The sequence below is a fragment of the Phascolarctos cinereus genome, unplaced genomic scaffold, assembly GCF_003287225.1.
Source record: "Phascolarctos cinereus isolate Bilbo 61053 unplaced genomic scaffold, phaCin_HiC Scaffold_2;HRSCAF=192, whole genome shotgun sequence".
In the NCBI taxonomy this organism is placed as follows: domain Eukaryota; kingdom Metazoa; phylum Chordata; class Mammalia; order Diprotodontia; family Phascolarctidae; genus Phascolarctos; species Phascolarctos cinereus.
In genome coordinates this window covers 283,555,961-283,580,301 of record NW_027555625.1, presented here as the reverse complement: position 1 = coordinate 283,580,301, position 24,341 = coordinate 283,555,961, and the positions used below count along the sequence as shown (strand labels likewise).

General features: G+C 38.3%; 1 protein-coding gene across 4 annotated transcripts in view; it reads right to left on the bottom strand.

Annotated features, from left to right (window-relative positions):
* N4BP1 (NEDD4 binding protein 1) overlaps positions 1–24,341 on the bottom strand; it is a 60,310-nt gene that overhangs the window by 4,518 nt on the left and 31,451 nt on the right. For all 4 annotated transcript variants that reach the window (XM_020985124.1, XM_078150084.1, XM_078150085.1 and 1 more), the window contains exons 2-5: positions 20,618–22,350; positions 8,027–8,157; positions 3,540–3,636; positions 305–412 (exon numbers count right to left, since the gene is read on the bottom strand). In XM_020985124.1, the coding sequence (XP_020840783.1) occupies positions 305–412; positions 3,540–3,636; positions 8,027–8,157; positions 20,618–22,350 (2,069 nt within the window). The remainder of the gene's footprint in view (positions 1–304; positions 413–3,539; positions 3,637–8,026; positions 8,158–20,617; positions 22,351–24,341) is intronic.

Below are 24,341 nucleotides of genomic sequence, written 5' to 3'. Positions count from 1 at the left end.
CTGTACAACTTAGCTGGTGTGTATGTGTGTGTGTGTGTGTGTGTGTGTGTGTGTGTGTGTGTGTGTGTTTGTGTGAGAGAGAGAGAGAGAGAGAGAGAGGGAGAGAGAGACTGAGAGAAAGAGAGAGAGACACACACACAACTGGTTCCTTGTTTCATGTGGGTATGTTTTTTTCCCCAACTCGAGAGCAATACCTGCGGGTAATGACCATGCTTGATACTTACTTTTGTACCACCTTAGTACCTAGTAAGAAGCACATAGTAGATACTCAAATATTTTTTGATGGAAAAGAAGTAAATATTACCTTTTTTTAATAATTTCTCTCCAAGATACTGATTCAGTCACAAATTCTCTGAAGTTATCATTGGTTACAATTATGCCACCAGTTTTGTCAGCTAGGTGCAACAGAAACCTATGATAACATGAGAGGTGTTAAAATGTACAGCTGTGCCCTACTTTAAAAAAAACACCAAAACTCATGAAACATACATTTGTAGTAATTATTTATTTTTCAAAAAGGATTCACCAAGCAAAGGAAAACACCCAAATGCATTTAAGAATCACATAACAAATTATTAAATACCTGAGCAGTCAGAAATGAAGCTAAAGCACTTATAAATGCACAGGGAGACTATAAAGCAACAAGATTGATCTGTCAATGCCACCCCCCAAAGATCACTGTCCTCATTTTATAGCCATGGGTCACAAAGGAAATTGATGGAAAAGTCATCTGTACACTTTTCCAGGCACACAATTATTATTTAAAACAAGGTACAACTGTATTATCAGCAGATGAAGTAATTAGGAGAGACTGCATTAGAAAGGAAAGCGGATGTGTCTGTAGAAGTGGGAGGTCAGGTGAATGTAATAGAAATATTATGTGACTATTATTGCAAACTATTATTAGGTGGCAAATTCTAAGTAGCTTAGCTTTACTTTAACATGAGCTATTTGTTGCTATTGTAATAGCAAAGTCATTTATGCCTAAGAAATTTTTTTAAAAGTCTGAATAGTTTAAACCTGCTTCTACTAATTCGCATCCCAGCTCCCAATACTCTGATGCCTAGGACATTAGTACTGCTATTCTGTTTAGCTACACATTCTATCAAATGCAAAAGCTCCAAGAGGATAAGAGATGACTTGAAAGGGTAAGGATTAAACATTAATGCTGCCTCTATTTCATTAGTGGGAATTAGATACTTAAACCCTGTAATGAGAATTATGCCAAGATTAATGGGAAAAGAAATATGGTTTTAGTTCCTCCTACGATCAGTTATGGGCTGTAAAATGATTTTCGGATAGCAACAAGGTTAGTTCTCTCCATCTACGCAGAATGTCTGCATTGATTTAAGGCCTCTGAACTTATATATAACATAATGATAAAATAAATTAAGGAATTAAGAAAATCATTGGCATCAAAAGTCTAAACAGCATCTACTTTTATTATTGGGCACAAATAATCATAAGGATAAAGAAAATACCTGTTATTCTCACTGATGTCAGTAAAACTGGGAAAATAAATAAATGATTAACCCTTTGGTGTTATAAGTAATGGTCCTATTTTGGAAGTTTTTTTTTTTGGCAATTGGGGTTAAGTGACTTGCCCAGGGTCACACAGCTAGTAAGTGTCAAGTATTTGGTCTGAGGCAGGATTTGAACTGAGGTCCTCCTGACTTCAGGGTCAGTGCTCTATCCACTGTGCTACCTAGCTGCCCCTGGAAGTTATTTTTTGCTGATAAGAGTTGTGACTGGTGAGGACATTTGCCAGGGTTATTAACAACAGGGGTAGGGTTCTGAGTATATGCACCACATCACAAACTATACTCTTCTTGGACGAGCACTGCTCTTTGAACACATAAGCTTAAGTCTAATACAGGGAGGGTCCTATATAAGTTTTTTAGAAATGACTCAAAAGCTGGCTTCAGGGAAGGATGCTACAATGACAGAAGAGCTGATGACTCTCTTTAATGGCAGCACCCCACGTGCAGCCCAGAAGGCATTCCTGCCCTTCTTCCTAGATCCCGGATGCCTGCTTCTCTCTAAGCAGCAGTTACAAGCCTAGTGTGAGCACTCCTTCCCTGAACCATCTTTTCCACCTACTCTATTCCCAGTCTCTTGGCCAGAACCAGTCACCTCATTTCCACATAACTTCCTCAAAATGCTACTTCCTCTGGTAAGACTTCCATGATTTTAAATAGATTGGGTTTTTTCCCTCTCTTTTCCACTTTGTTAATGATGAGGATAACAGAATAAAAGAATAAAAAATAATAACAGCAGCTTGTTTATAAAGTAGTTTAAGGTTTGCCTACTGTTTTCCTCAACAACTCTGTAAGGCAGATAGTGCAAATATGTCATTTTAGAGGTGGGGAAACTGAGGCTCACAGAAATTAAGTAATTTGATTATGGTCACACAGAAAGGGATCAGAATCCAACTTGTGTTCTTTTCACTATATTACATTGCATCTCTTATCGTACTTACTATATTCTACCTTGCTAATATTATGATCTTATTTCTGTATCTTGTGTCCCACTAAGAGACTGTAAGCTTCCTGTATAAGAACATGTCTTACACATAGGATCACAGATTCAGACCTTGAGGAGACCTGAGAGGTGAGTCCAACCCTCTCATTTTACAAATGAGGAAAGTAAGACACAAGAGGTTAAGTGACTTCCCCAGGGTCTCACAGTGAGCTAAATGACTGAGGTGAGACATGAACCCGGGTCCTACTGACTTACTCTTTGGTGCCCTCTCCACACTCTTGCCTCCACAACATAGAACTAGTGTTTTGAATATGAGGTATTCAGTAAATGTTTGTCTAATAGATAGATGTGAACCCTAGGGAAAATGTCTCAGATGTCCATGTCATGTGCAATGCTATATGGTTCCAGGTTCATGTTCTAAGTTCCTTCTGATTGACTGTACTATTATTTACCATGTTTTGTAGAGGGTTAAGCTACATTAGAAGGACCAGTGACTTCTTGCAATGTCAAATTTGCATTTGGACAAATCTAGTTATAATGGTGGTTGGGCATAGACAGAGCCTGGAATAAAAACAACGTAGGGTACCATTTTCTATTATTCAGATAAAGGAGAGTGGGAGCAATATAAGGACAAAGTGATTGCCCAAAACACTGTGCCAGAGGGTGGCACTATGTGTATCATCAAACAAGTTGTTAAAGCAAGATCAACTGTTTTTTAATGGATTTTAAATGTAAAAGTCTCACTTAATATCAGACTGTACTTTTACAGCTTTGAACTCTCATCCCTGTTGTACAAGTTGTTTAATACCTTAATTAGACGGAAAAGAGATCAGCTTTCTCTTTGATTTAGTCTTTTTTCCCTAAGACATGCAAACATACAACCTCATGACTCTAAGTGATATTTTAGTGACCTGCTTCCTTGAGTCCCTAGCCCTTTGAAGGGTGAACTGGGGAAAAAAAAATGCTTCTCCCACCAACTGTGAAACTGTGCTAACTGCTTCTCAGGTGTGTTCCTCACTACCCCATTCCACAAGGTAAAAGGAAACTGCTTTTCATACCTGTCATCATGAGAAGCAATTCTTGCTCCAAAGACCATCCGAGCAGGGGTTAAAGATAATATTCCGAGATCCTGGAGCTGGGTCAAGAAGTGTTGCTCTGTTCATGGAAAGAGTCATTCAGCAAAATGACAGGGGAAAAAAATCCTAAGATACAACCTATAACTTGATCCTATTTTAATTTTTTTAGAGTAATATAAAGCAATTCAAGTCACTTAAAAAATTAAGAGAACACAAAATTTCATTTAAAAAAGTACAATAAGAAAACACTTCAGTTCCACATTATAGTCAGTTAATATACAGAGAAAAGACCAGAGGAAAAAAAGAAAAAAAAAAGATAGCAGGTAAGGGAATTGAAAAACAGAGAGGAAAAAATCACAGAAAGAGGCTAAGACTGAGTTAGCCACATAGTTAAAAAGGATTGCTTTCCAGACCCCAAAGTATTTCTGATGTTATACAACTGTACTTGTTGACCTTAATGGTTTTTGGGACAGAAGACAGGCCTAAGAGACGTGAGCCAGTGTGACAACAAAGAACAATGGGCCAGGAGCCAGGAGAGAAGGCTTCTCTCAGTGCTCTGTTCCTAATGAAATCTTGTGAAAGTTACTTCTTCTCTTTGAGCCTCAGTTTCCTGATCTGTAAAATGAAGGGTATGACTATATTGTCTTCAAAGCTCCATCTAGTTCTAACAATCTATGAATCTACAGTTGAAATTTAGAGAATCTGCCTTTCAATCAACTGATAAACATTTATTAAGTGCCTACTATGTGCCAGGCACTGTGCATACAAAAAGAGTTGAAAAAAGTCCGTGCACTTAAGGAACTTACAACCTAATGGGGAGACAACATGCAAACAAATATGTATACAAAGCAAGCCAAGGAGATAATTGAAAGACAGAAAGCACTAGAATTAAAATGGGTTAGGGAAGGCTTTCTGTAGAGAGGAAGAATTTTAGTTGAGACCTTCAAAGGAAGCCAAGGAGGTCAGTAGTCAGGGCAGAGAGGACAAGAGTGTTTCAGGCATGGCAGCCAGCCAGACAGAATGCCACAGTGGAGAGCTGGGGTAACTTGTTCATGGAACAGCCATGAGGCCAGCGTCACTAGATTATGAAGTGAGAGTCGGAAAGAAGATATAAGAAGATGGAAAGTTAGGAGGGGGCTACATTATGAAGGGCTTTGAATGCCAAACAGGACATCTTGTAATTGTTCTGGGAGGCAATAGGGCGCCACTGGAGTTTACTGAGTAGAGAGATGACATGGTCAGACTTGCATTCTAGGAAAATCATTTTGGTGGCTAACTGCAAGATGTTTGGAGTACGGAAAGACCTGAGGCAGGCAGAGCCGACAGCAGACTGTTGCAATAGTCCAGGCAAGAGGTGATAAGGGCTTGTACCAGAGTGGTGGCAGTGTCAGAGGGGAGAAGGGGGTGTATTCAAGAGGTGTTGCAAAGGTGAAATCAAAAGGCCCTGGCAACAGACTGGATGTTGAGGAGCGAGAGTGAGGGGTCAAGGATGACACCTAGATTGTGAGCCTAAGGGAGAGGGAGGATGGTATTGCCCTCTATAGTAACAGGAAAAGTATGCTGAGGGGGGAGGAGTGGGGGAACGTTAGAAGGAAAAAAAATTAATGAGTTCTATTTTGGATGTGTTGAGTTTAAGATGTCTACTGGACATCCAGGTTGTTATCTGAAAGGTAGTTGGAGATGCAAGGATAGAGGTCTGAAGAGATGTTGAGGCAAGATAGACAGATTTCAGAATCGTCAGCATACAGAAGATGATGAGGTCACCAAGAGAAGTAGTACAGAGCAGAAGAGAAGAGGGCCCGGGACAAAACCCTTGTGGGACATCTACAGTTAGAGGACATGATCTAGATAAGGAACCAGCGGAGAGGTCAGGTAGGATGAGAACCAGGAAAGAGTGATGATACAAAAAGAAAAGAGTATCAAGAAGGAATGATTAAGAGCGTCAAAGACTGAAAATAGCTCATGGAGAATGAGAATCGAGAAAAGGCCACTGGATTTGACAACTAAGAAGGAAGAGATTTTTGGTAATTTTGGAAAGAGCAGTTTTGTAGGAAACCATATGGCAAGGGTTTAAGAAGAGTGAGAGGAGAAAAACTGGTGGCACCTACTATAGATGACTTTTTCAAGCAGTTTAGCCACAAAGGGCAGAAGAGATTAGGGACGATAGCTGGTGGGGATGGAGGGATCAAATGATGGTTTTTTCAGGAGAGGGGAAGTCATGGGAATGTTTGAAGGCAGTAGGGAATGAGCCAGTAGCCAGGGAAAGATTGAAAATAAACGAGAGAGGGGGGATGATAGAAGGAACAAGCTATTGGAGGAGACCAGATTGAATGAGCTTGCTTAAGTAGCCCTGGCAAGGAGTAAGGCTACTATGTGACACAGACATCAAGAAGGATCTAGACAGACCTAAAAATGACACGAAATGAAGAAGAGGAGAGAAGAGGAAGCTTACTGCACAGCCTCAATTGTGTCAGTGAACTATGAGGCAAGGTTCTCAGCACAGAGGGCAGGGGGAGGGGGAAGACATGGAAGATCTGAAGAAGGATAAAGTTTTGGAAAAGCCGAAGAGAGTGGGATAGTGCGTTGATAAGGGAGGCATAGAAGGATTGTCCAGTAGCAGTGAGGGCCCAGTTGAGACTGTGTAACATAAACCTGTAGTGGACCCAGTCACAACAGTTGGGTGATTTTCTCCACTTCCATTCAGCAGCATGTTGTGTAGAAGCAAAGGCCGAGAATGGTGGGAGTGCTCCAAGGCTGAAGCTTGGCAAGGTATAACTAGAGAAATGATAAGAGGGCTAGGGATTCAAGAGAGGTCAGTGCAGAGTTGAACTGGTTCACCAAGAAGTCAAGATGGGAAAAAGAGGAGGGAGTGATTAGTGCAGGAGAAATAGTCTGGGAGAGAACTGAAGAGTCAAAAGAATTGAAGGTCACAGTGTGGAGGAAGAGTGTGGTTTAGCAGAGACAGGTGAAAAGTCAGGAATTATGGTTGGATAAGAGGATTTCAGAATTCTTGAACTTGGAGGGGGTACATCTGTGGGTAATGGCAACTTCAAGGGTATGACCAGCTAGCAGTGCGTGTGTCTGAGGAAGGGTGCAGGAGTGGGTTACAGGGACTGGATTTTAGGAACTGAGTGGGTAGGGTGTTTGAGGGAGAGTTAATATGTATGTTGAAGTCCCCAAGCATGAGAGCAGGAGCTGAGGAGGAGAAAAACATTGTGAGCCACGTACTGAACTCACTGAGGAAAGAAAGGGAGTCACCTGGGAGTTTTAGACAATAGGTACCAGGATTTTTACTGGATGGTAGATATGAATAGCATGAATCTCACAGGAAGAGGTTACAGAGTGGTGGAGGAAGGGGGAGAAACCTGGAAGTGGCAACGGGGAGCAAGGAGTATTCCAACATTCCCACCCTGACCAGTGAACCAAAGAGAATGAATGAAGGTATAGCTACTGGATATGGTGGCCATGGAGGCTTCATGTCTATGGCAGGAAGAAGGGAACCTTAGGGCAAGAGTTCCCCACTCCTATACTAGAAGCTGCTCTAAGTGGAAGAGTCCACTGAAGTATTTTATGATTCTGAAAGCACAATATATAAAGATTGCTATGTTCCCTAAGGGACCTATATACAACAAAACAGAGATCATGTTTAGGGAAAACAATTTCTCAAAAAATGAGAGAATCTGAAGGATTTCCTCAGTCCTAAATTTGCAGGGATTTAGGAAATGTGTGTTATTAATTTAATTCCTTTTTTTACATCTCAACTGGTAAATTCACTAAATGTCGACTCATCCTTTCCGGAAACCAGGTTGTACTAATGACCAAGTTTCATTTCCTGCTAAATTTCACTTCTTGTTCAATTCTTGATTTCCCCTACTATGTCTGCATACAGTCAAAGATCTGTTTGATCTTTACATCTCAGGTATTATTCATGGAGCCTTTCCACCCATCTTCTTATGTGGCCTCCTTAAGAGATAGCCTTAAATTTACTCAGGCAATAATTACTCAAATTCAAACCTTTTATTTGTGTGTCTTTTAGCTGTAATGTGTGCACAAGCGAACAAAATATTTTATAGTATGCCCATAAAGTAGATTGACTTTAAAAGTCAAATACTCAAAGGGCATATCTCATTCAAAGAGTGTCATACCACTATTGAAAATTTTCCCCAGTCATGAAGAAAATCAACTCAATAGATGGCTTTTCCTATAAAACACAATCTCTTCACCTGAATTCTTACAAAATCTCGGATTTATAGGTTTTAAAACTTTCCAGTGACGTAATTTCAGAAGCTGGAGGTACACAGGAGCTTTAAAAAGTATCAAGAGCAACATTAAGTATTAAGGGAAGGAAGGAAGGAAAGCTATTGAAGAAATATCTGTTGGCATGGGACTTTAGCCCAAACAGTAAATGCTAAATATAGAAACCAATACTTTCCAGTTAGAAGTCTAGAAAAACCCACTGATTGCCTCACCTGTGATGTTAGGATCACGCCTTGTTCTCCACTGAGGGACAAATACTGTAATATTTCTGTTGCCAAGTTTCCAAAAGTATTCAACAGCTATTGCAATTCCTCGACAGGAAAAGAATTTGTTCAGACCATGACTATAAAGAAACAAGTGAAATTTGTCTCAGTAAAGTACTTTAAAAATTGCTTAGAGTTATGACACAAAACACTTGACTTTGCAAAAGTAAATAGGGCAGATCTGAACATAATACAAATAGTAATACAAAATTCATTACAATAATGATTATGCTTAAGTCTTGGTCAATGGTCCATTATGTCAGTGTTTTGCCAAAATAATTAGAAAGAAAATTGCTACTACAATGCAAAAAATTAAGAACACTGAATGCATTTTTCAAGTCCATAATGCTGCAGACCTCCTACCCTTTGAGGTGGAGTAACAACATCAGTCCAGGATGCAACACAAAGTCATTCATGGAATTCCAACAGCCTGAAGTCCTTCTACTTTTCCAGTTCTTCTATTATATGTGAAGATATTACAGGGACATTTCTCCCTTCTCTACCTTACTCTCCATACTACCAGAGGGGGAAGGAAAGGACTCTTTGCTAACCTGCGAAGCTTACATGTCATTTTCTTCTGGTACCTGAGTTCAACTTTTACACAGTCAACCTGGATATGAAGCAGGAACTCAAACTTTCTTGCTTCATGCCCCAACACACAACCTAATTCTAATTACTTTAAATCAGTGGCTTAAAGTCTATGAGTATGGAGTACCAAACTATGAGTATAAAAACTCCTTTTTAATATCAAAAAAGTCACAGACCCTTCTATGATGGTAGTTGTACTCATAATACATCTTTTTACTGAAAGACAAGATAAGAGGAAAACAGACACGCATTTCTGTCATAACTGTGGCTACCCCTGGCCTCCATGGCCTCCTGTCTGGAAAACAATGCTTAGTTTAAATTCTTTTCTTCTGGAGAAAAATGCATTATTGATTACTCAGAAATCACTTCACGCTTGCTTGTGAAAGCAAAATATATTTGTATCTTTATTATGACTTATGCTTACACAGTTAGTTTGTAATTTAATGTATTTTCATCTGAAGGATTACTTATATCTCATTCTTATCTTGTTATTGATGTTAGTGTTCCCGACAGTCCAAAGCACGGTCTTAATAATTTACTTTTTAATACTCATTTACACTTGCTAAATATTTTATAATACACTTGCTAAAATGAAAACAAAACAAAAATCCAACTATGCTTGGATATGTTCAAAAAGGAACATTTCTCTCCTTTGATAATCTCACTCCTATAACTTAAGTTCTCACTCCTAAATCTACTTCCAAGACTGATTTCTCTCTAAGGTTACAGACTAGTATTTCTAGGTATTTCCACCTTAGTGTTCAACTGTGACCTCAACTTCAATAATATATTTAAAACAGGTCCCTTGAACTTCTCTATTTCTGTTAATGGTAACACTATCCTCCTAATCACCCAGGCTCAAAATCTTAAGTCTTTTTTGTCTCCTCCTTCTCCTTTATCCTATACTATGCCCTGGTCAGATCCTTCCATGATGACAGCTGCATTCACAATGCATATTTTAATAAAAACTAAAACAAACCCAATTAAAAAAACACAACATAAGAAAATGGAAAGAAAAAAGAGGAGAAAAACAGAGGAAAAGGTTGAGAATGAGGCAGAACCACATATATCACTGTCATAGTTCTTTGGCTACCCCTGGAGTCCACAGCCCATTGGCTGGGAATCTGTCAATCCCACTTCCAGAATCCCTTTTGTATGTCTTCTCCTTTCCATTCCCTCTTCTAATATTCCAGTCCAGTCCCTCACTATTTCTCAGTTGTATAGAAGCTTCCTAACCTCATCTCCCTGCCTCTAATCTGTCCACTTGCTAATGCATTCTGCACAAATCGACTAATTAATCTTCCTAAAGTTCATCATGTTGCTCCCCTTACCAAAACCTTTCAATAGTTTGCCACCGCTTAACAAATAAAGTCTAAATCTGGGGGGGGGGGAATCTGTGCCCTCGAGGTCACATGAGGCCCTCTAGGTCCTCAAGTACAGCCCTTTGACTGAATCCATACTTCACAGAACAAATCCCTTTAATAAAAGGATTTGTTCAGTAAAACTTGGACTCAGCCAAAAGGCTGCACCCAAGAACCTAGAAAACCACATGTGGCCTCAAGGCTGCAGGTTCCCTCCCCACCTCCCACCCCCAGACTCTAAATTCTTATGGCAATACAGCAGACCTAGAATTCAGCCCCCTATTTCTAACCTTTTCTCATATTATGCCCTTCAAATCCTCTATGTTCCAACTATAACTTATTCCTCATGGTCAAACCTTGTCTTCCTTCTCCCCTATCTCATACTTCCTTGTTTCTCTGCCTTTGCTGATATAATTCCTGAAATCTGGACCTTTTCTGTCCATTTCTACACGATGACATATACTAATTCCACAAACATCTTTAAATCTCCTACTATGTGCAAAGCACTGTGAAGGAGAGGCAGCATGGTTAGGCAAGCTGGGAAAATCTAGGTTCAAGTCTTATCTCTCACACATCCTGGCTGTGTGACCCTGAACAAGTCACTTAACCTTTCAGTGACACATGCAATCTCTAAGACTATAAGCTGCTGAGAAAGTGCAGGTCTGCACTTGTAGGGGAGGGAGTATCCTCACCCAGCAATTTCATGTACCAATGAAATCACAGGTCTTGTCCTTAGCTCTAACCTGACATGCAAATTCCTGTGTGGAGATATAGGGATGACTGAGACAGAACCTGCTCTGAAGTTTGCTAAGGCCCAGCATGTCTTCCATGGGAGTCAGAAGAAATAATGAATGCTAAAATCCTGGCTTTGCCACTTTCTGAGTCACCATGGAAAAATCAATTCGTCTCTTTGGTCCTCTGTTTTCTCTTGTGTAAAATGGCACGCCTGAATTAGAATGAATTGTAAGGCTCCTTCCAGCTTTAAATCTATGATTCTAAGTCTTCCAAGAACACACTCATGAGGTGATCTTTTCTATCCTCTGAACTTTCATACACATGGTTCATACTGTTATGGTACTTAGAGTCTATTTTGCACTATAACTGTGTCCATATTTTGCCTCTTTTACTGGATTTCAAACTCCCTGAAAGCAAGGGACCATATTATACTATCTATTCTCACAGCACTGAACAACAGAGCTGAGGACTAAGAAAATACTGCATACTTGCTTGAATGGTTTAGAAAAGAATCTCAGAATTCTGCTGGCTAGGCCAATCAGTGCCTTCATCATTACAATTAATTATTTACAAGAAACAAGGAGGCACTAATTACACACCACAACATACATATTCAGTGGTAATTTACGTAATGAATATCAACTACAGCAAATAGAAGAATTTAACTATTTTCAATTGCAAGGTAAATCCTGAATACAGTTTGTTACTAGTTTCTTTTAAAAGCAGGAGGGGAAAAAGTTATGTTCTATTCTCTAAAGAGACAATGTTTCAAGTACCATGACAAAACTGGAAGGCTTCTAAGTTGCTTCTTGGCTTGCTTGACACAGAAAAAAAAAGGTCACATTCCCTTTGCTTTCCTTCAGTTTGGTGCTAGCAGCAGAAAATACGGAAAAGGGGGAGTGTTGAATATAATTCCATTCTTCTGGGTCACTGTCCAGCATTCAGGAAAAGTATAGTTGGGAATATTGCTACAAAAAATGGGATCACTCCAAATCTGCTAGTTGGAGGCATGAACTACTAACCGGCTACTGAAATGCTATTAGGAGTGTTACCTAGGAACACTTGAAATCCTGAGAAACCACTACAGAAGCCACTGTCTTTAAGATAAAACCTAGAGTTTAAAATAATTCCAAGAACACGAAATCTTTAGTACAAAGGACTTCAAGAGCTCGAAGGGGTCCTCAGAGGTAATCTTCAACGTGGACATTCTCACCCCCATCCCCTTGACCAATTTTGACAAATGAGGAAAGTGAATAAGAAGTTAAACGACTTGTCCAAGGTCAGCCAGGCTGTAAACGGCAATGATGGGAATAAGATCTAGGCCTTCTGACTCCAAATCTTGTGCTCTTTCCATTATATCATACTGCCAACTATAAAACTGTAGAATACAAATGAAACCAAATCTTTGCCTTTAAATTAACAGTGTGGTATGGTAGAGAGGTATGGGATTTGGAATTAGCATGCCTAGCCAGCTTCTCCTATTTACTACTTTTGAGCAAGCCTAGGCCTCAGTTTAACCTTTCTGGGCCTCAGTTTGCTCATTTTTAAAATAAAGGAGTTAGCACAGATCAGGGATTCTTAATTTTTTCTGTGTCATGGCCACCCTTTCTCCATCTTCCCTCCTTCCCCCCAAGTCTGGTGAACCATATGGATCCCTTTTCAGAATGAGTGCTCAAAACACTTTATCTTTCACACTTATATTTTAGTTTGTGTTCAAGAGAATATGTCTTTTTACTTTTGCTTGATTTTAAGCTCCCTTAAGACAGAGCACAACTTATTTAGGTTTGTGTCTTCCTCGGCACCAAATGTAGGGCCTTACACATTATAAGAGTTTATTACATTATGAATGAATGAATATAGGGAAAGTACCTTAATACCCTTGTTCATAGTGGAATATGGACTCAAATTATCCAGGCTGCTCAGTAATGAGTCTGCTCTTGTAGAAAAAGCTAGGTCCTTAGGTTGTTCTGAACTTTTAACACTTCAAGATCTAAGACTTCATCAGTATTTGTTCACTCTTTGCCAATGACATACCTTGGTAAATTTAGCTAGATTAGTTAGAGTGCTGAATTTGGGTCCATTCTGGAGTTGGATTTGAATTTTCCTTCTGCTACTTACTAACTGTGGGATTTGGGGCAATTTCTCTCCCTCTCTGGGTCCCAAATTCCTCATCTGCAAAATGAGGGAGCTGGACAAAATTACTTGTCAATCTATGGGCTTCAGACCACAGATGTCTGTCTGACACCGGGTCCACACCTGAAGCCTTTCTATAGTATAGCAAATGTGTTCTCTTGGCATAGCCTCAAAAATCCTGGACCACCTCCTCTCAGGGCTGGTGGATGGTAAGTCTTACTACATCTTATTTAACATACACCAACAAAGTCTTATCTGTTTTGCAGTACACACAAGAACGGAAGTGAGAAACTACAAAATACAGGGGAGCAGCTGCTAAGAGATAGGTACAATAACAGCAATGGGAAGTGACAGCTGATAGCCTAAGAATGAGGGAGGAGAGAGAAAACTAAAAAAGAAATGCAGTGCACAAGCCGGTACAGTAATAACCTGGAGTCATCAAAAAGGCTAAATTACATTTAGTAGCCTAAAGGCAGGAAAGAGCCACAAACTACAGAAATATTTTCAGATCATTAAAAAAAAATGTAACTTTATTTTTGGCACCTGAAAGAATCAACTTCAGTTAACTGGAAGAACCACTTGTGTAGAATGTCTCATTCAGCAAGGATAGCAGATCAGTACTATACTGAGGCATTGTGGCATTCTGACTGGACAGCTATCAACTTATACCTGTCAGCCCCTTGGGTGTCTTGCATAAAAAAGTCATTACACACCAAAGAGTTTCTATTTATATTCATGGTAAGAAAAGTAAAAAATGTGTGAAGTTCAATTAATAGTTCTGGAATGGAATTGGAATTTCTCACAAATATTTTGAATAAGCAGCTAAGGAATGTGTGCTTGATTGGTAAAATACAAGACTTGCTCAAGTTTACAGGAGGAGGTGGGGTGCTTTTCAGTATTTAGTAAACTTATGGGAGTGCTTATATCCCAAATTCCCATGACTACAGTTTGATTAAATAAGTAAGGTTTTCAGAGTACTATTTAATAAGAAAAATATTCTCATGTAGCCAATCCATTGCCAAATCCTGAACACTTCACCTCCCTAGTGTACCTTGAATACATTTTCTATCACCCTTACTTGAGATCTTTATGATTTCTTGCCTTTATTATTGCCAAGTCTCATGAGGGGATTGAAATGGGTGACCTACTATTTTAGACAACTTTATAATCCTGCTTCATCTCTCCCCTTCAATCAACTCTATACTTTGCTACTGGATCAATCTTTGGAATGAACAGCTTCAGTCACGTCACACCACAACTGATAAACTTTCAATAGCTCCTCACTGTCTAAATAAAGTCCCAGGTCCTTACCTTGACATTCAAGGTACTCAGAAGCTCAGACACAGACTCAGAGACCATCTTGTCCAAATGCTGTACAAAAAGAATCACCTTATAGCATACTCAATGTGCGGTCATCTAGCCTTTGCCTGAAGACTTCTAGTAAGGGGGAATCCACTTTTTCCCCAGATAGCCTGTTTCACTTTTGGATAACTCTCCCAGCAATATATTTTTCCTTATACCACACATAAATCTGGCTCTGAAACTTCCACTCAGTGCTCCTCCTTCTAGTCTCTAGGAGTAAGCAGAACAAATGTATAATCCTTCTTCTATATGACAGACTTTCAAGTACTTGAATACAACTGCCACGTTCTCCATGAGAAACATCCCCAGTCCTTTCTACAAATATTCATAGAACATGAACTCAAGATCCTTTAGCACTACCCTAGCTGTCCTTCCGCACTCTCTAGCTTATCAACGTTCCTCCTAAAATATGATGCCTTGACCTAAACCCAGTACTCCAGATGGGAACTAACCAGGATGAAGAAGAGCAGGACTGTACCTTCCCTGTCCTGGACACTGTACTTCTCCATGTAGACTCAGATTGTAATAGCTTTTTGGGCTGCCATACTACTGATTCATCATAAGCTTTTGGTCGACTAAAACCCCAACATCTTTTTTCAGGCTGTCTAGCCGTACCTCCCCCATACACTGTAAAGCTGAATTTTTTTTCAAAGTGTATGACTTCATATTTTTCCCTATTAAATTTGATCTCATTAGATGCAACCCAACATTCTAATCTGTTAAGATCTTCTTGAATTTTGTTTTGTTTGTATCATCCACTGGGTAAATGATCTCTCCTAGCTATGTATCATCTGCAATAATAAAAATAATCGTGTTAGGCTGACATTTATATAGTGCTTTTATGGCTTGCAAAGTGATTTAAATACATTATCTAGTTTGATAATCTCAAAAACTCTGGAAAGAAAGTACTATAGATATCTTTCCTTTTTACGGATGAAGAAACAGACACTTATATAAAGATGAAGTGACTTATTCATGGTCACATACCTTGCACGTTAAGAGGCTGGATTCTTTCTCCATACTGTTCCACAAAGCCTAATTACCAGTATGAACCCTACACTCTAGTCAAACCATATTACTTCTGTTATTTGGGCGTATCTTGTATCTTCCCACTTTAGTGCCTCTGTTCAAGTTAGTCCTTCCCCCTCTTACTGGAACACACCTCCATTCCTCCTCTTTTTTTGCAGCCATCTGTCAAAATTCTCCCTATTCAAGGTCCAGGTCAAATAATGCCTTTTATGAAAGCTCCTTAAATTAAGGTAAGGCCTATGACTTACACAATGGTACAGTGGATAAAGTGCTGGGCATGGAGTCAGAAAGACTCATCTTCCTAAGTTCAAATCTGGCTTCAGACACTAGCTGTGTGATCCCAGGCAAGTCTCTTAACCTTATTTGCCTCAGTATCCTCATCTGCAAAATGAGCTGGAGAAGGAAAAGGCAAACTACTCCAATATCTCTGCCAAGAAAACTCAAATGGGGTCAGGAAGAGTAGGACACGATTGAAAAAAATAACTGAACAAAAATACCCACTATCATTATACCCATGCTGTGTACCTTGTACACAGCAGGCTCAGAAATATATGAATAATAAATAAACTCAAATAAATAATCATACATAGCACTAGTAAAATTTTTATCTTTATTTGTATTAACTATAAATAAAATTATAAATGTGGTTCAAAAGGCAAAATAAATACAAAGTGATGTTTTCTCAGTTAATGATCTAGAATTAAGAAGAAAGTTCATTTTAATTACTGGTTTACAGACTTGGATGACCTCTGAAGTCCCCTCTAAGATTCTAGATGTTTAACTTTTCAAAGAGACACAATCTTCTTGTTATTTCTTTGTTGAGGACATCTATGTAGATTTCATAGAAAGCAGTTTCAGGGGGAAAAAAAGACCTTATCAAAAAAGGTATTTAAAAAAAGCTTTCTCCTTTGGGAGAAAGAATGGTGGAATTTTTACTATTTCCATTTTGTTCTAATTTGTGTTTCTTTTTAATTGAATATAACTTTGAGAACTCATTAGAAAGAAATGATGGCCAATTAGCAGTAGTTAGAATCATGACTTGCACTTTCTATTACCATTTTGTCAAATCATAATGAGGAATTACTGCTGGACCTCAAAGAGATAAATGACTGCAACTACATTTTGTATTTTGAGTTGGGTAATGCTACACATCTGTGGGTCATTTTGTGCATACCGCCTCCCCCCACAAAAAAGAAAGTGAAATTATAAGAAATAGTAATATTTGAAAATGAAGACAAGCATGGTTTTGATTCCTGTCTTCTGACTTAGAATTAAAGTACTGACATCCAAAAGTGTCCAGCAAAAAAAAGGACATAGTTTTAAAGTAATAAATATTTAAAATAAATACTTGTAGGCTTCACAATAAAACTTAAGTTTCTTTTAAAGTAGGTTCTCCTGAAACACTGACATGCTAATTTGAGAGATTTGTTTTTGCTTGCTAAACAGGGCCTTTAAAGCTTCTAAGAAAGAATTGTACAGTACTCTAGGAATGGCTGCTTATGATTATACAACTGCATTTTCACTAACACTTGAGGGGATGAGTGTTAATGTTTGTTTAGATAGAATTTCTGAAGACATGCTTTCTGAGGCAGTTTTTATGCTGTCTCGCCCTGAGGAATTTCTGGAAAAGATGAGGTTACTGATTCTAGGAACAAGAGGGAGAAAAACCAGCAGTCTACCTCGCTGTTGCCAGCTAAGCGGTTGGAAACAGGTGTCGTCCAGGCCATGCCAAGAGTGCTATCAGTTAGAGAATTAAAAGAAAGAGATAACACGAGGAGACAGGAACTTGACCTAAAAGGAAAAGTAAAAAGGAAAAAAGTAGTTCAACTTCCAAGACCTTATCCATGCTTTTCATCGTTTCATTGGCTAAACAGGACACGTTATTTGGATTATCAGACTAAAACATGAGTTAAAGTTTTAGTGGCATTTCAATCTTCAGGTCAATCAAGAAAAAAGGCTTAGAGCACTATCAGTTCTAGTTTCTTCTTATCAACTGAAGTTATCAGATAGATTTGTTGATATTTAATGTGTCATGGGTGGGGGAATCTGAAATGAACCATTCAGAGATTTAATTTTACTACCAAGTCAAACTTAATAGAGTTCCATGTGCATAGTATTTGAATTGGTTCTGAGTCAGACCATATTGACACCAAGTCATTTATTTTGCTTATCTCAAGATTTCCCATCAATCCAACACACTTACTTACACAAAAGGCCGTCTTAAAAACTACATGATAAAATGGCCCCAGCTCCTTTAGTGGCATGGAGGGAGCGTGTCAATAATCAGTCTGGCTAGAGGTTGGTATTACCCCTCTTTTTTGATGTTGTTCATGTCCAGTCTTGTCCAATCTAACAAAACTAGCCCATTTCAGAGGGCATGGTAGTGGCAGGCAGTACCCCCCCCCAAAAAAAAGAAAAAAAGTGGAAGGAAAGAGTGAGAGAGAGAAACCTGGGTGATCACATATATTTTTTAAGCTATCTTCAATATTTCTCTCTCATCTTCTTGCTATTTCTGGGACAACTGCTCTGATCCAGAGTCCAAGTGAGTAAGTCTTTCCAGTTGAATCTTTATAGACTATTACCTGATCTATCAAATGTACATGCAAGATACTACCTGTTCATGGGATGCCTTTTGCCAGTGACTAATTTCTAAATTTTATTTAGAAACAGAATAATTTCTTCCCTTCCATGAAAGACCTTCCTGACCTAATGAAAAAATGATTCTATGTTTAAGATAAAACTACAAATGCCAAAAAAATAGTATGGCCTGTAGCTGCTAAAAGCCAGAGAAAACTAAAATTGGTGAAGTTCCACTTCTTCCACCAAGGATTTCACGAGAAGTCATTCATGCAAATTGAGTTTTAACACTTACTACCTCCCTCCCTCTAAAAAATAAATAAAAAACCAAACCCAACAAAACAGTAAGCCATGAAGTACTCTACATTTCACCAGAGCTTCCTGAAATTCAAGTTTACCAATGCATTATATCTATAATCTACATGTGCCCTATTCAAGAGAAGATGCTAAAAAACTTAGCAAAACTAGAAAAGGAGACCTTTAGAAATCAGGACAAGAATTGTCAAAGGAGTATTTATTACATTAACAATTCAAGGTGAATAAAGCTCTTCCCAATAATGACAAAATATTACACAACAGAAAACCTGTATATCAATTAGCTCATAGATTAGAAATCTGTTATAAGTGCTTCTTGGTACAACGTGGCCATGTGCTATTAAAAAAAAAAGACTAAGGAAAGTCAGTGCTGCCCCAAACACCAAAACTTAAATGATTCAGCCACTATAAAAGGTGAAAGCTTAAATATCACATTATGGGAAACTGAGAAAATGGAATTTAAGAGATGTGATATACTTTGGATTAACACCAGTACCCTTCCAGGGTGTTTAACTGACAACAAGAACTTAAAAATAAGATTACTGTAAGTACTACAAAATGCACAGGAAACTTTAAAGAAGTTTCAAGGAAGGAAGCAAGTAGAAGGATTAAGCAATCTAAAAACTGGTTTACAAAAGAGAATGACAAACCTGGAAATAACAAAGCCAGTTTGAAAACCAGATCTGATGCCTTTGCATCATGCCATCATGCTCATCTTAGTTATGTATCAAAAAGAATCAAAAGGCACAAAATGATCAATATAATTTGCATTATCCATCCCAATTTAAAAAACTGAATAATGACCCATAATACCAACAATTCACTACATATTAAATTACTTAATTAGCTCAAGTTTGGCTGTTAGACAAAATAGCTAAGTAGCTTCTGGTTCTCTCTTAAAACAGCTTACTCTTCTGATAATGGTTGTGAAGAGCTCCTGTTTCCAAGTTGCTGTATTTCTAAACTATGGTAGTCTACTACCATTTAAATAAGAAGGGAGCAGTTATAGAAGTTTCTGACGAAAGAAAAGAGATGCACCTGAATTTTACATTCAGGTTGAGGGTTGGGAAGACTTTTCCTAAGAAAAGTCCTTGCTGCTTACTTCTTTGTACAACTCTCATTGTTCAACAATGAAAAAAAGAATTTTCTTAGAAAGTTAAAGATAGTGTGGTGTAGTTGTGGGAATGAATGTGGATGGGAATGAAGAGAACTGGGTTCTCTGGCCACTGACATGACCCAAGGCCAGGTACTTAAGCTCCTGGGCATTTAGTTTCCTCTTCTGTAAAATGAGGAGGTTAGACTAAATTACTGAATGACAGAATAATATTTGAGCTAGAAGGAACCTAAAATATTATCTAGTCCAACCACCTCATTTGTTAAGAGGAGAAAACTAAGGCCCTGAGAGAGGTGAAAACCACCATTGCCACTATTATTAAGCACCTGGCCTATGGAAAGCACCTCCTGGGTAGAGAGTGAAATAAACACCTGGTCCTTTACCTCAAAGCTCTGAGAGCCCTAGCAAGTACACCACTACCACGACCACACCAAATTAAATATGACAAGTGTACAAAGCACTAGGGAAGAGAACAGTAGAGAGATCACTTCGCACTGGAAACAGGAACTGATTCGAGAATTTCTCTATCTTCAGACAGAGGCCATGCTAATCTTCTCTGTGTCATTTAGTACATATGTATAAGGGAGCTGCCCGAGGTCATTCATTCAGCTAAAGCTCTCGAAGCTCTAAAATTTTACATAAAATGTATTTTCTCAAAATGTAATTACTTATGAAAACAAATTACTGGAAATATTTCTTTTAAAAGTCAGTGGCCAAAAAAAAAAAATACTGTCAACAATGACAAAGGAAAACCTTTATCTTTTCAGTTATGGAAAACTCTTATTTAATTAAGCTTTTAATTTTTTTTTAACTGTATAGGAAGTTGCTAGAACCTACTATTTGGTCACTTTTTAATAAGGGATAGTTTAAAAACATGCAACCTAGGAAATACATTTTACAAACACAGAGGCCCTCTTATAGGAAGTTATTTGAATGCAGTTAAAAAAAATCTGTAGATATCTGGCTTTCTAGAAGTGTGGGTAGATGAATGTAAGTCAAATTCCATTTGATACCTATTTCAACAGTTCTTTCCAAATAGGACAACTATAATTCTTCCCTTTACAAATTTTACCAGTAAGAAAAATTCTCATAGGGAAGGCCAGAAACAAAGCTTGAACTAATGAAGTAAAACTGCATATAAAGCAGTACCTATCACTAAAGCACATCAGGCCAGTACATTTTTGATATTCCAAGGCTTTAGAAACTTACATAATTATTCAAGTATGGTCCAAATAAGGCAAAGTAATCAATCCATTAGGTATTATTTAGATCAATTCAAACACTTAAAAATTTGTGGTACAGTTAATAAAGATTAACTATACTTACGCAATTGCAACATTGCTCCCATCTATAACAATGTGCCTTAAATCTGATCTCCCTGGTTCATTTTTTAATTCCAGCCTGTATGGCGTTTTTAGAGTATCCCGGAATCTTTGAACCCCAGTAACAGAGGAATCAATACAACGATTGGATGGTCCTGCCAGCTTAACACTAGTAACTGAAGGGAGAAGCTGGGGTGGAAAAAAAGGCATCGGAGGGAGGGGTTGGCAATTTGGCTTGACTTGGGAAGGGCTGCAACATCCTAGCTGGCTTTCACATACAAGATTAACATTATTCTTTGGAACTGTGATCCCAGTTTTTGGAAACATAATATTTTCAGGAATAACTGGTACTCTTGGCTGGTGACTCGGAGTTCCTCTGGCAACAAAATCCAGGTCTGTTAGTATTCCCTTGTCATTTAAGAGCTTCTTTAAAGGGGAAACAGAAGGTGAAGAGCCATCCATTTCTATATCTATATGGGGAACATGGCTCTGGGTAGAATTCCAATTTTCTGCTCTCTGTTCTGTTGGAACTGAACTGGCAATTTTCATTTTGCAGTTTGAGGTACCTGGTTTTTCTTCTATTCTGAGAGGTGACTGAGATTGTTCTATTATGTTTTGCTGCATGTGATCCTTTGTTTTCTTTGGAGAAAAATTCATTTTAAATTCATTTTGACTATTGCAAATACCCTTGCTTTTGGCTTCAGTGACCTCCAGGCACAAAACTGAAGTGTGCCTAGGGAAGACTTCTTTTTCTTCCTGGAACTTTTTGTTTTCCTTTTCAATTTCTTCTAAGAGTACTAAGGGTTCTGTAGATGGTCCCTGCTCCTTAATAACTTTTTCTACAGTTTCCTGGGAGTATCCCATGGTTTTAAAAAAGTTTACCAGGATGTTATATTCCATTTCCTCAGTAGTGTCTTTTACATCAATGCCTAAATCTTCAGAGATCGTACAGGAATCAGAGAGCAGGTTAATCACTGTGCCAGCAGTCAATTTCTCAGTAGTAGATGGAAGCTCACCCCCCTGAACATTTTCCAATGAAAACTGCTTCTTCGTGTGTCTTTCTTCAGTATCAGAAGACCTCCTTTTGTGACATACCCTCTCTTTGGAAACAGATTCTTCAGGTGGAGCTACACCATTTACAGGAACAAAAAGAACCTCTGTGGAACCAGAAAAAACTGTGTCCATTTGTTTTGTAAGCTCAGAAACAGGGGTCCCTGCTTGCTTTCTTTCATCCTCCTGAAAAACTTGCCCATCACTGGACATGCTCAGCTCCTGGATACCATTGTGTGTAAATTCTGTTTTACGATCTGTAAGATCAATAATATCATTATCATCATAATCTAATTCATATGGATCTTCACCATGGGTAAGATTTAGGAGTTCTTTCTTCAATGAACTGGGTAAAATCAACAAGTCCATTGTATATTTATCTGCATGTGATTCAACAAATTGTTTAAATTGTTTTTTCACCTCTGATTCATTCTGAGTACTTGGCAGGCTCTCATTGTTTTCAAAGAGCTTCACAAATTGTTGTATATGACTTCTGGCCATGACAACAGCTTCAGCACCACCTCTAATACTAAGCACACCAATGTCCAGAATGGACATATCAGCACATGTATCCTGGATCAAGCTCTTAAGAAATAGGTTCTGTGCCCCAACAAAAATACAGTGCATGTCCTTTGGATAACATTCTCTCTCTTCTAATTCAGGTTCACAGATTCCCTTGATGAATTCCTGTAAAGATTAAAAAAAAATTGCAGTTTAAAATCCCCTTACAGCATGTAGCAAATGATCTGTAATTACAAATAACAAGTCAATCTGGAAAGAATTAAAAAACATTTTCATCTAAGGAATGGGGAAATTTTTATTTTTAAATTAAAATTTTTAAATATTTCTTATTTTCATCCAAGAAGGCTTTCTGAATGGAAGCAGAAGACCCAGTTCCCAAACACCTACTCCAATAAAAATTTGAAACTGACACCAGACTGAATAATGATCAAGAAATCTAATGAGAAACTACAGTAACCCCCAAGCTGTACAATAAGTCAGCCAGAAGTCCACAGACAATAGGAAAGGAGCTACAAGAAAAGCCAGACTAGGCAAACAAATCTACAATCTCCTAGCACTAACAGAGACAGGCCAAAGAAGTGTGTAACCTGAAGGGCTCTGTTTGAGGAGACAGCAGGATGAAGGGCTCCCATCGGAAAAAGGACCTGGGGAACAGTAGTACATGTTCAGTAGTGTTCAGTTTCGGACAGCCAAGGTGTCCAGGGGCTGTCCAGTTCCCTAGAACTGTTCTGACATGGCTTAGAGGGCCCTAAATATTCAGCCCTCTGAACCTCAAAGATCAGAGTATCTAACCCTGGGAAATGGAAGTCAGCACAAGGGACCCAGTGACCCAGAGACTAAGCAGGACTGACAAACCCAACCAAAAAGTATAGCAGGAGCAGAGTCTGGCCTTGGCATAAAGCCTCAGTTAAGGAAATAAAGGTAGAGAGAAGAACAAACCAAAGAAGTTATCAACCAGTATGAAAAAATTGTTGCAGATCTAGAGATTCCCCCCCCAAAGCAACCTAGGAGAGAAATTCCATAACAATTCTAAGCAGTGACTCAAAGAAAACATGGATTTTCCATAAGGACCCCATAAATCTCTAGAAGATATAATTCAAGAAAGGGATACAATTAAAGCTCTGGAGAAAAGTGGAAGGAAAATAGCTTAGAAGGGAATGTGGAAAAATTTACTCAAATAATAAGGCTAGACCAAACAGAAAGCAATGATTCCATTAAGCAGCAAGAAATATCAGAACAAAATAAAAACAAATAGAAAATGTAATGTATCTGATATAAAAATCAAATGACCCAGAAAACAGGTCAAGGAGAGATAATTTAAGAATCATCTGACTTTCTGAAATTTATATATATATATATATATATATATATATATATAAAACCAGATGTTATATTTCAAAAAGTTGTAAATGAATACTGCCCAGCTCTATTAGAACTATAAGACACAGTAAAGATAGGAAAAACAAAAGACAAAACCACAGATCATCCTCTGAAAGGCCAAAGGAAAATTCCAAGGAATTTTACAGCTAGAATTGAGAGGTCAAACATCAAAGAAATACTGCAAATATCTAGAAAGAAGCAGTTCAAATACCAAGGTACTACAGTCAGAATAACTTAAGACCTGGCAGTTTCTTGGGCAGCTAGGTAATGAAGTAGATAAAGTAGCAGGCCTGGAGTCAAGAAGACTCCTGAATTCAAATGTGGCCTCGGACACTTACTAGCAGGGTGACCTAGGCAAGTTTCTTAACCCTGTTTGTTTCAGTTTCCTCATCTGTAAAATGAACTGGATAAGGACAAGGCAAATCATTCCAGTATCTTTGCCAAGAAAACTCTAAATGGGGTCATGAAGAGTCAGACATGACTGAACCATCTGAAGAACAGTAACAATGGCAGTTGCTACTTGGCAAATATAGACTTATAATCAAGAATAATTTATACTACAAGGAAAAAAAAACAGCATAACACAGGATTTTTCAAGCATTTGAAATGTAAGCACAAGTATCAAAAGAAATCTAGAAAGGTAAATTTATTTGAAGACTTAGAAGGAGCTGCCTAGTGATATAACACTAACATTTTAAGGAGGGAGAAGAAACAAATGTCTCTTTAAAACCTTAATGACTTCAAAGGGTCCTGATGCAGTTAAATAAGAAATGTGG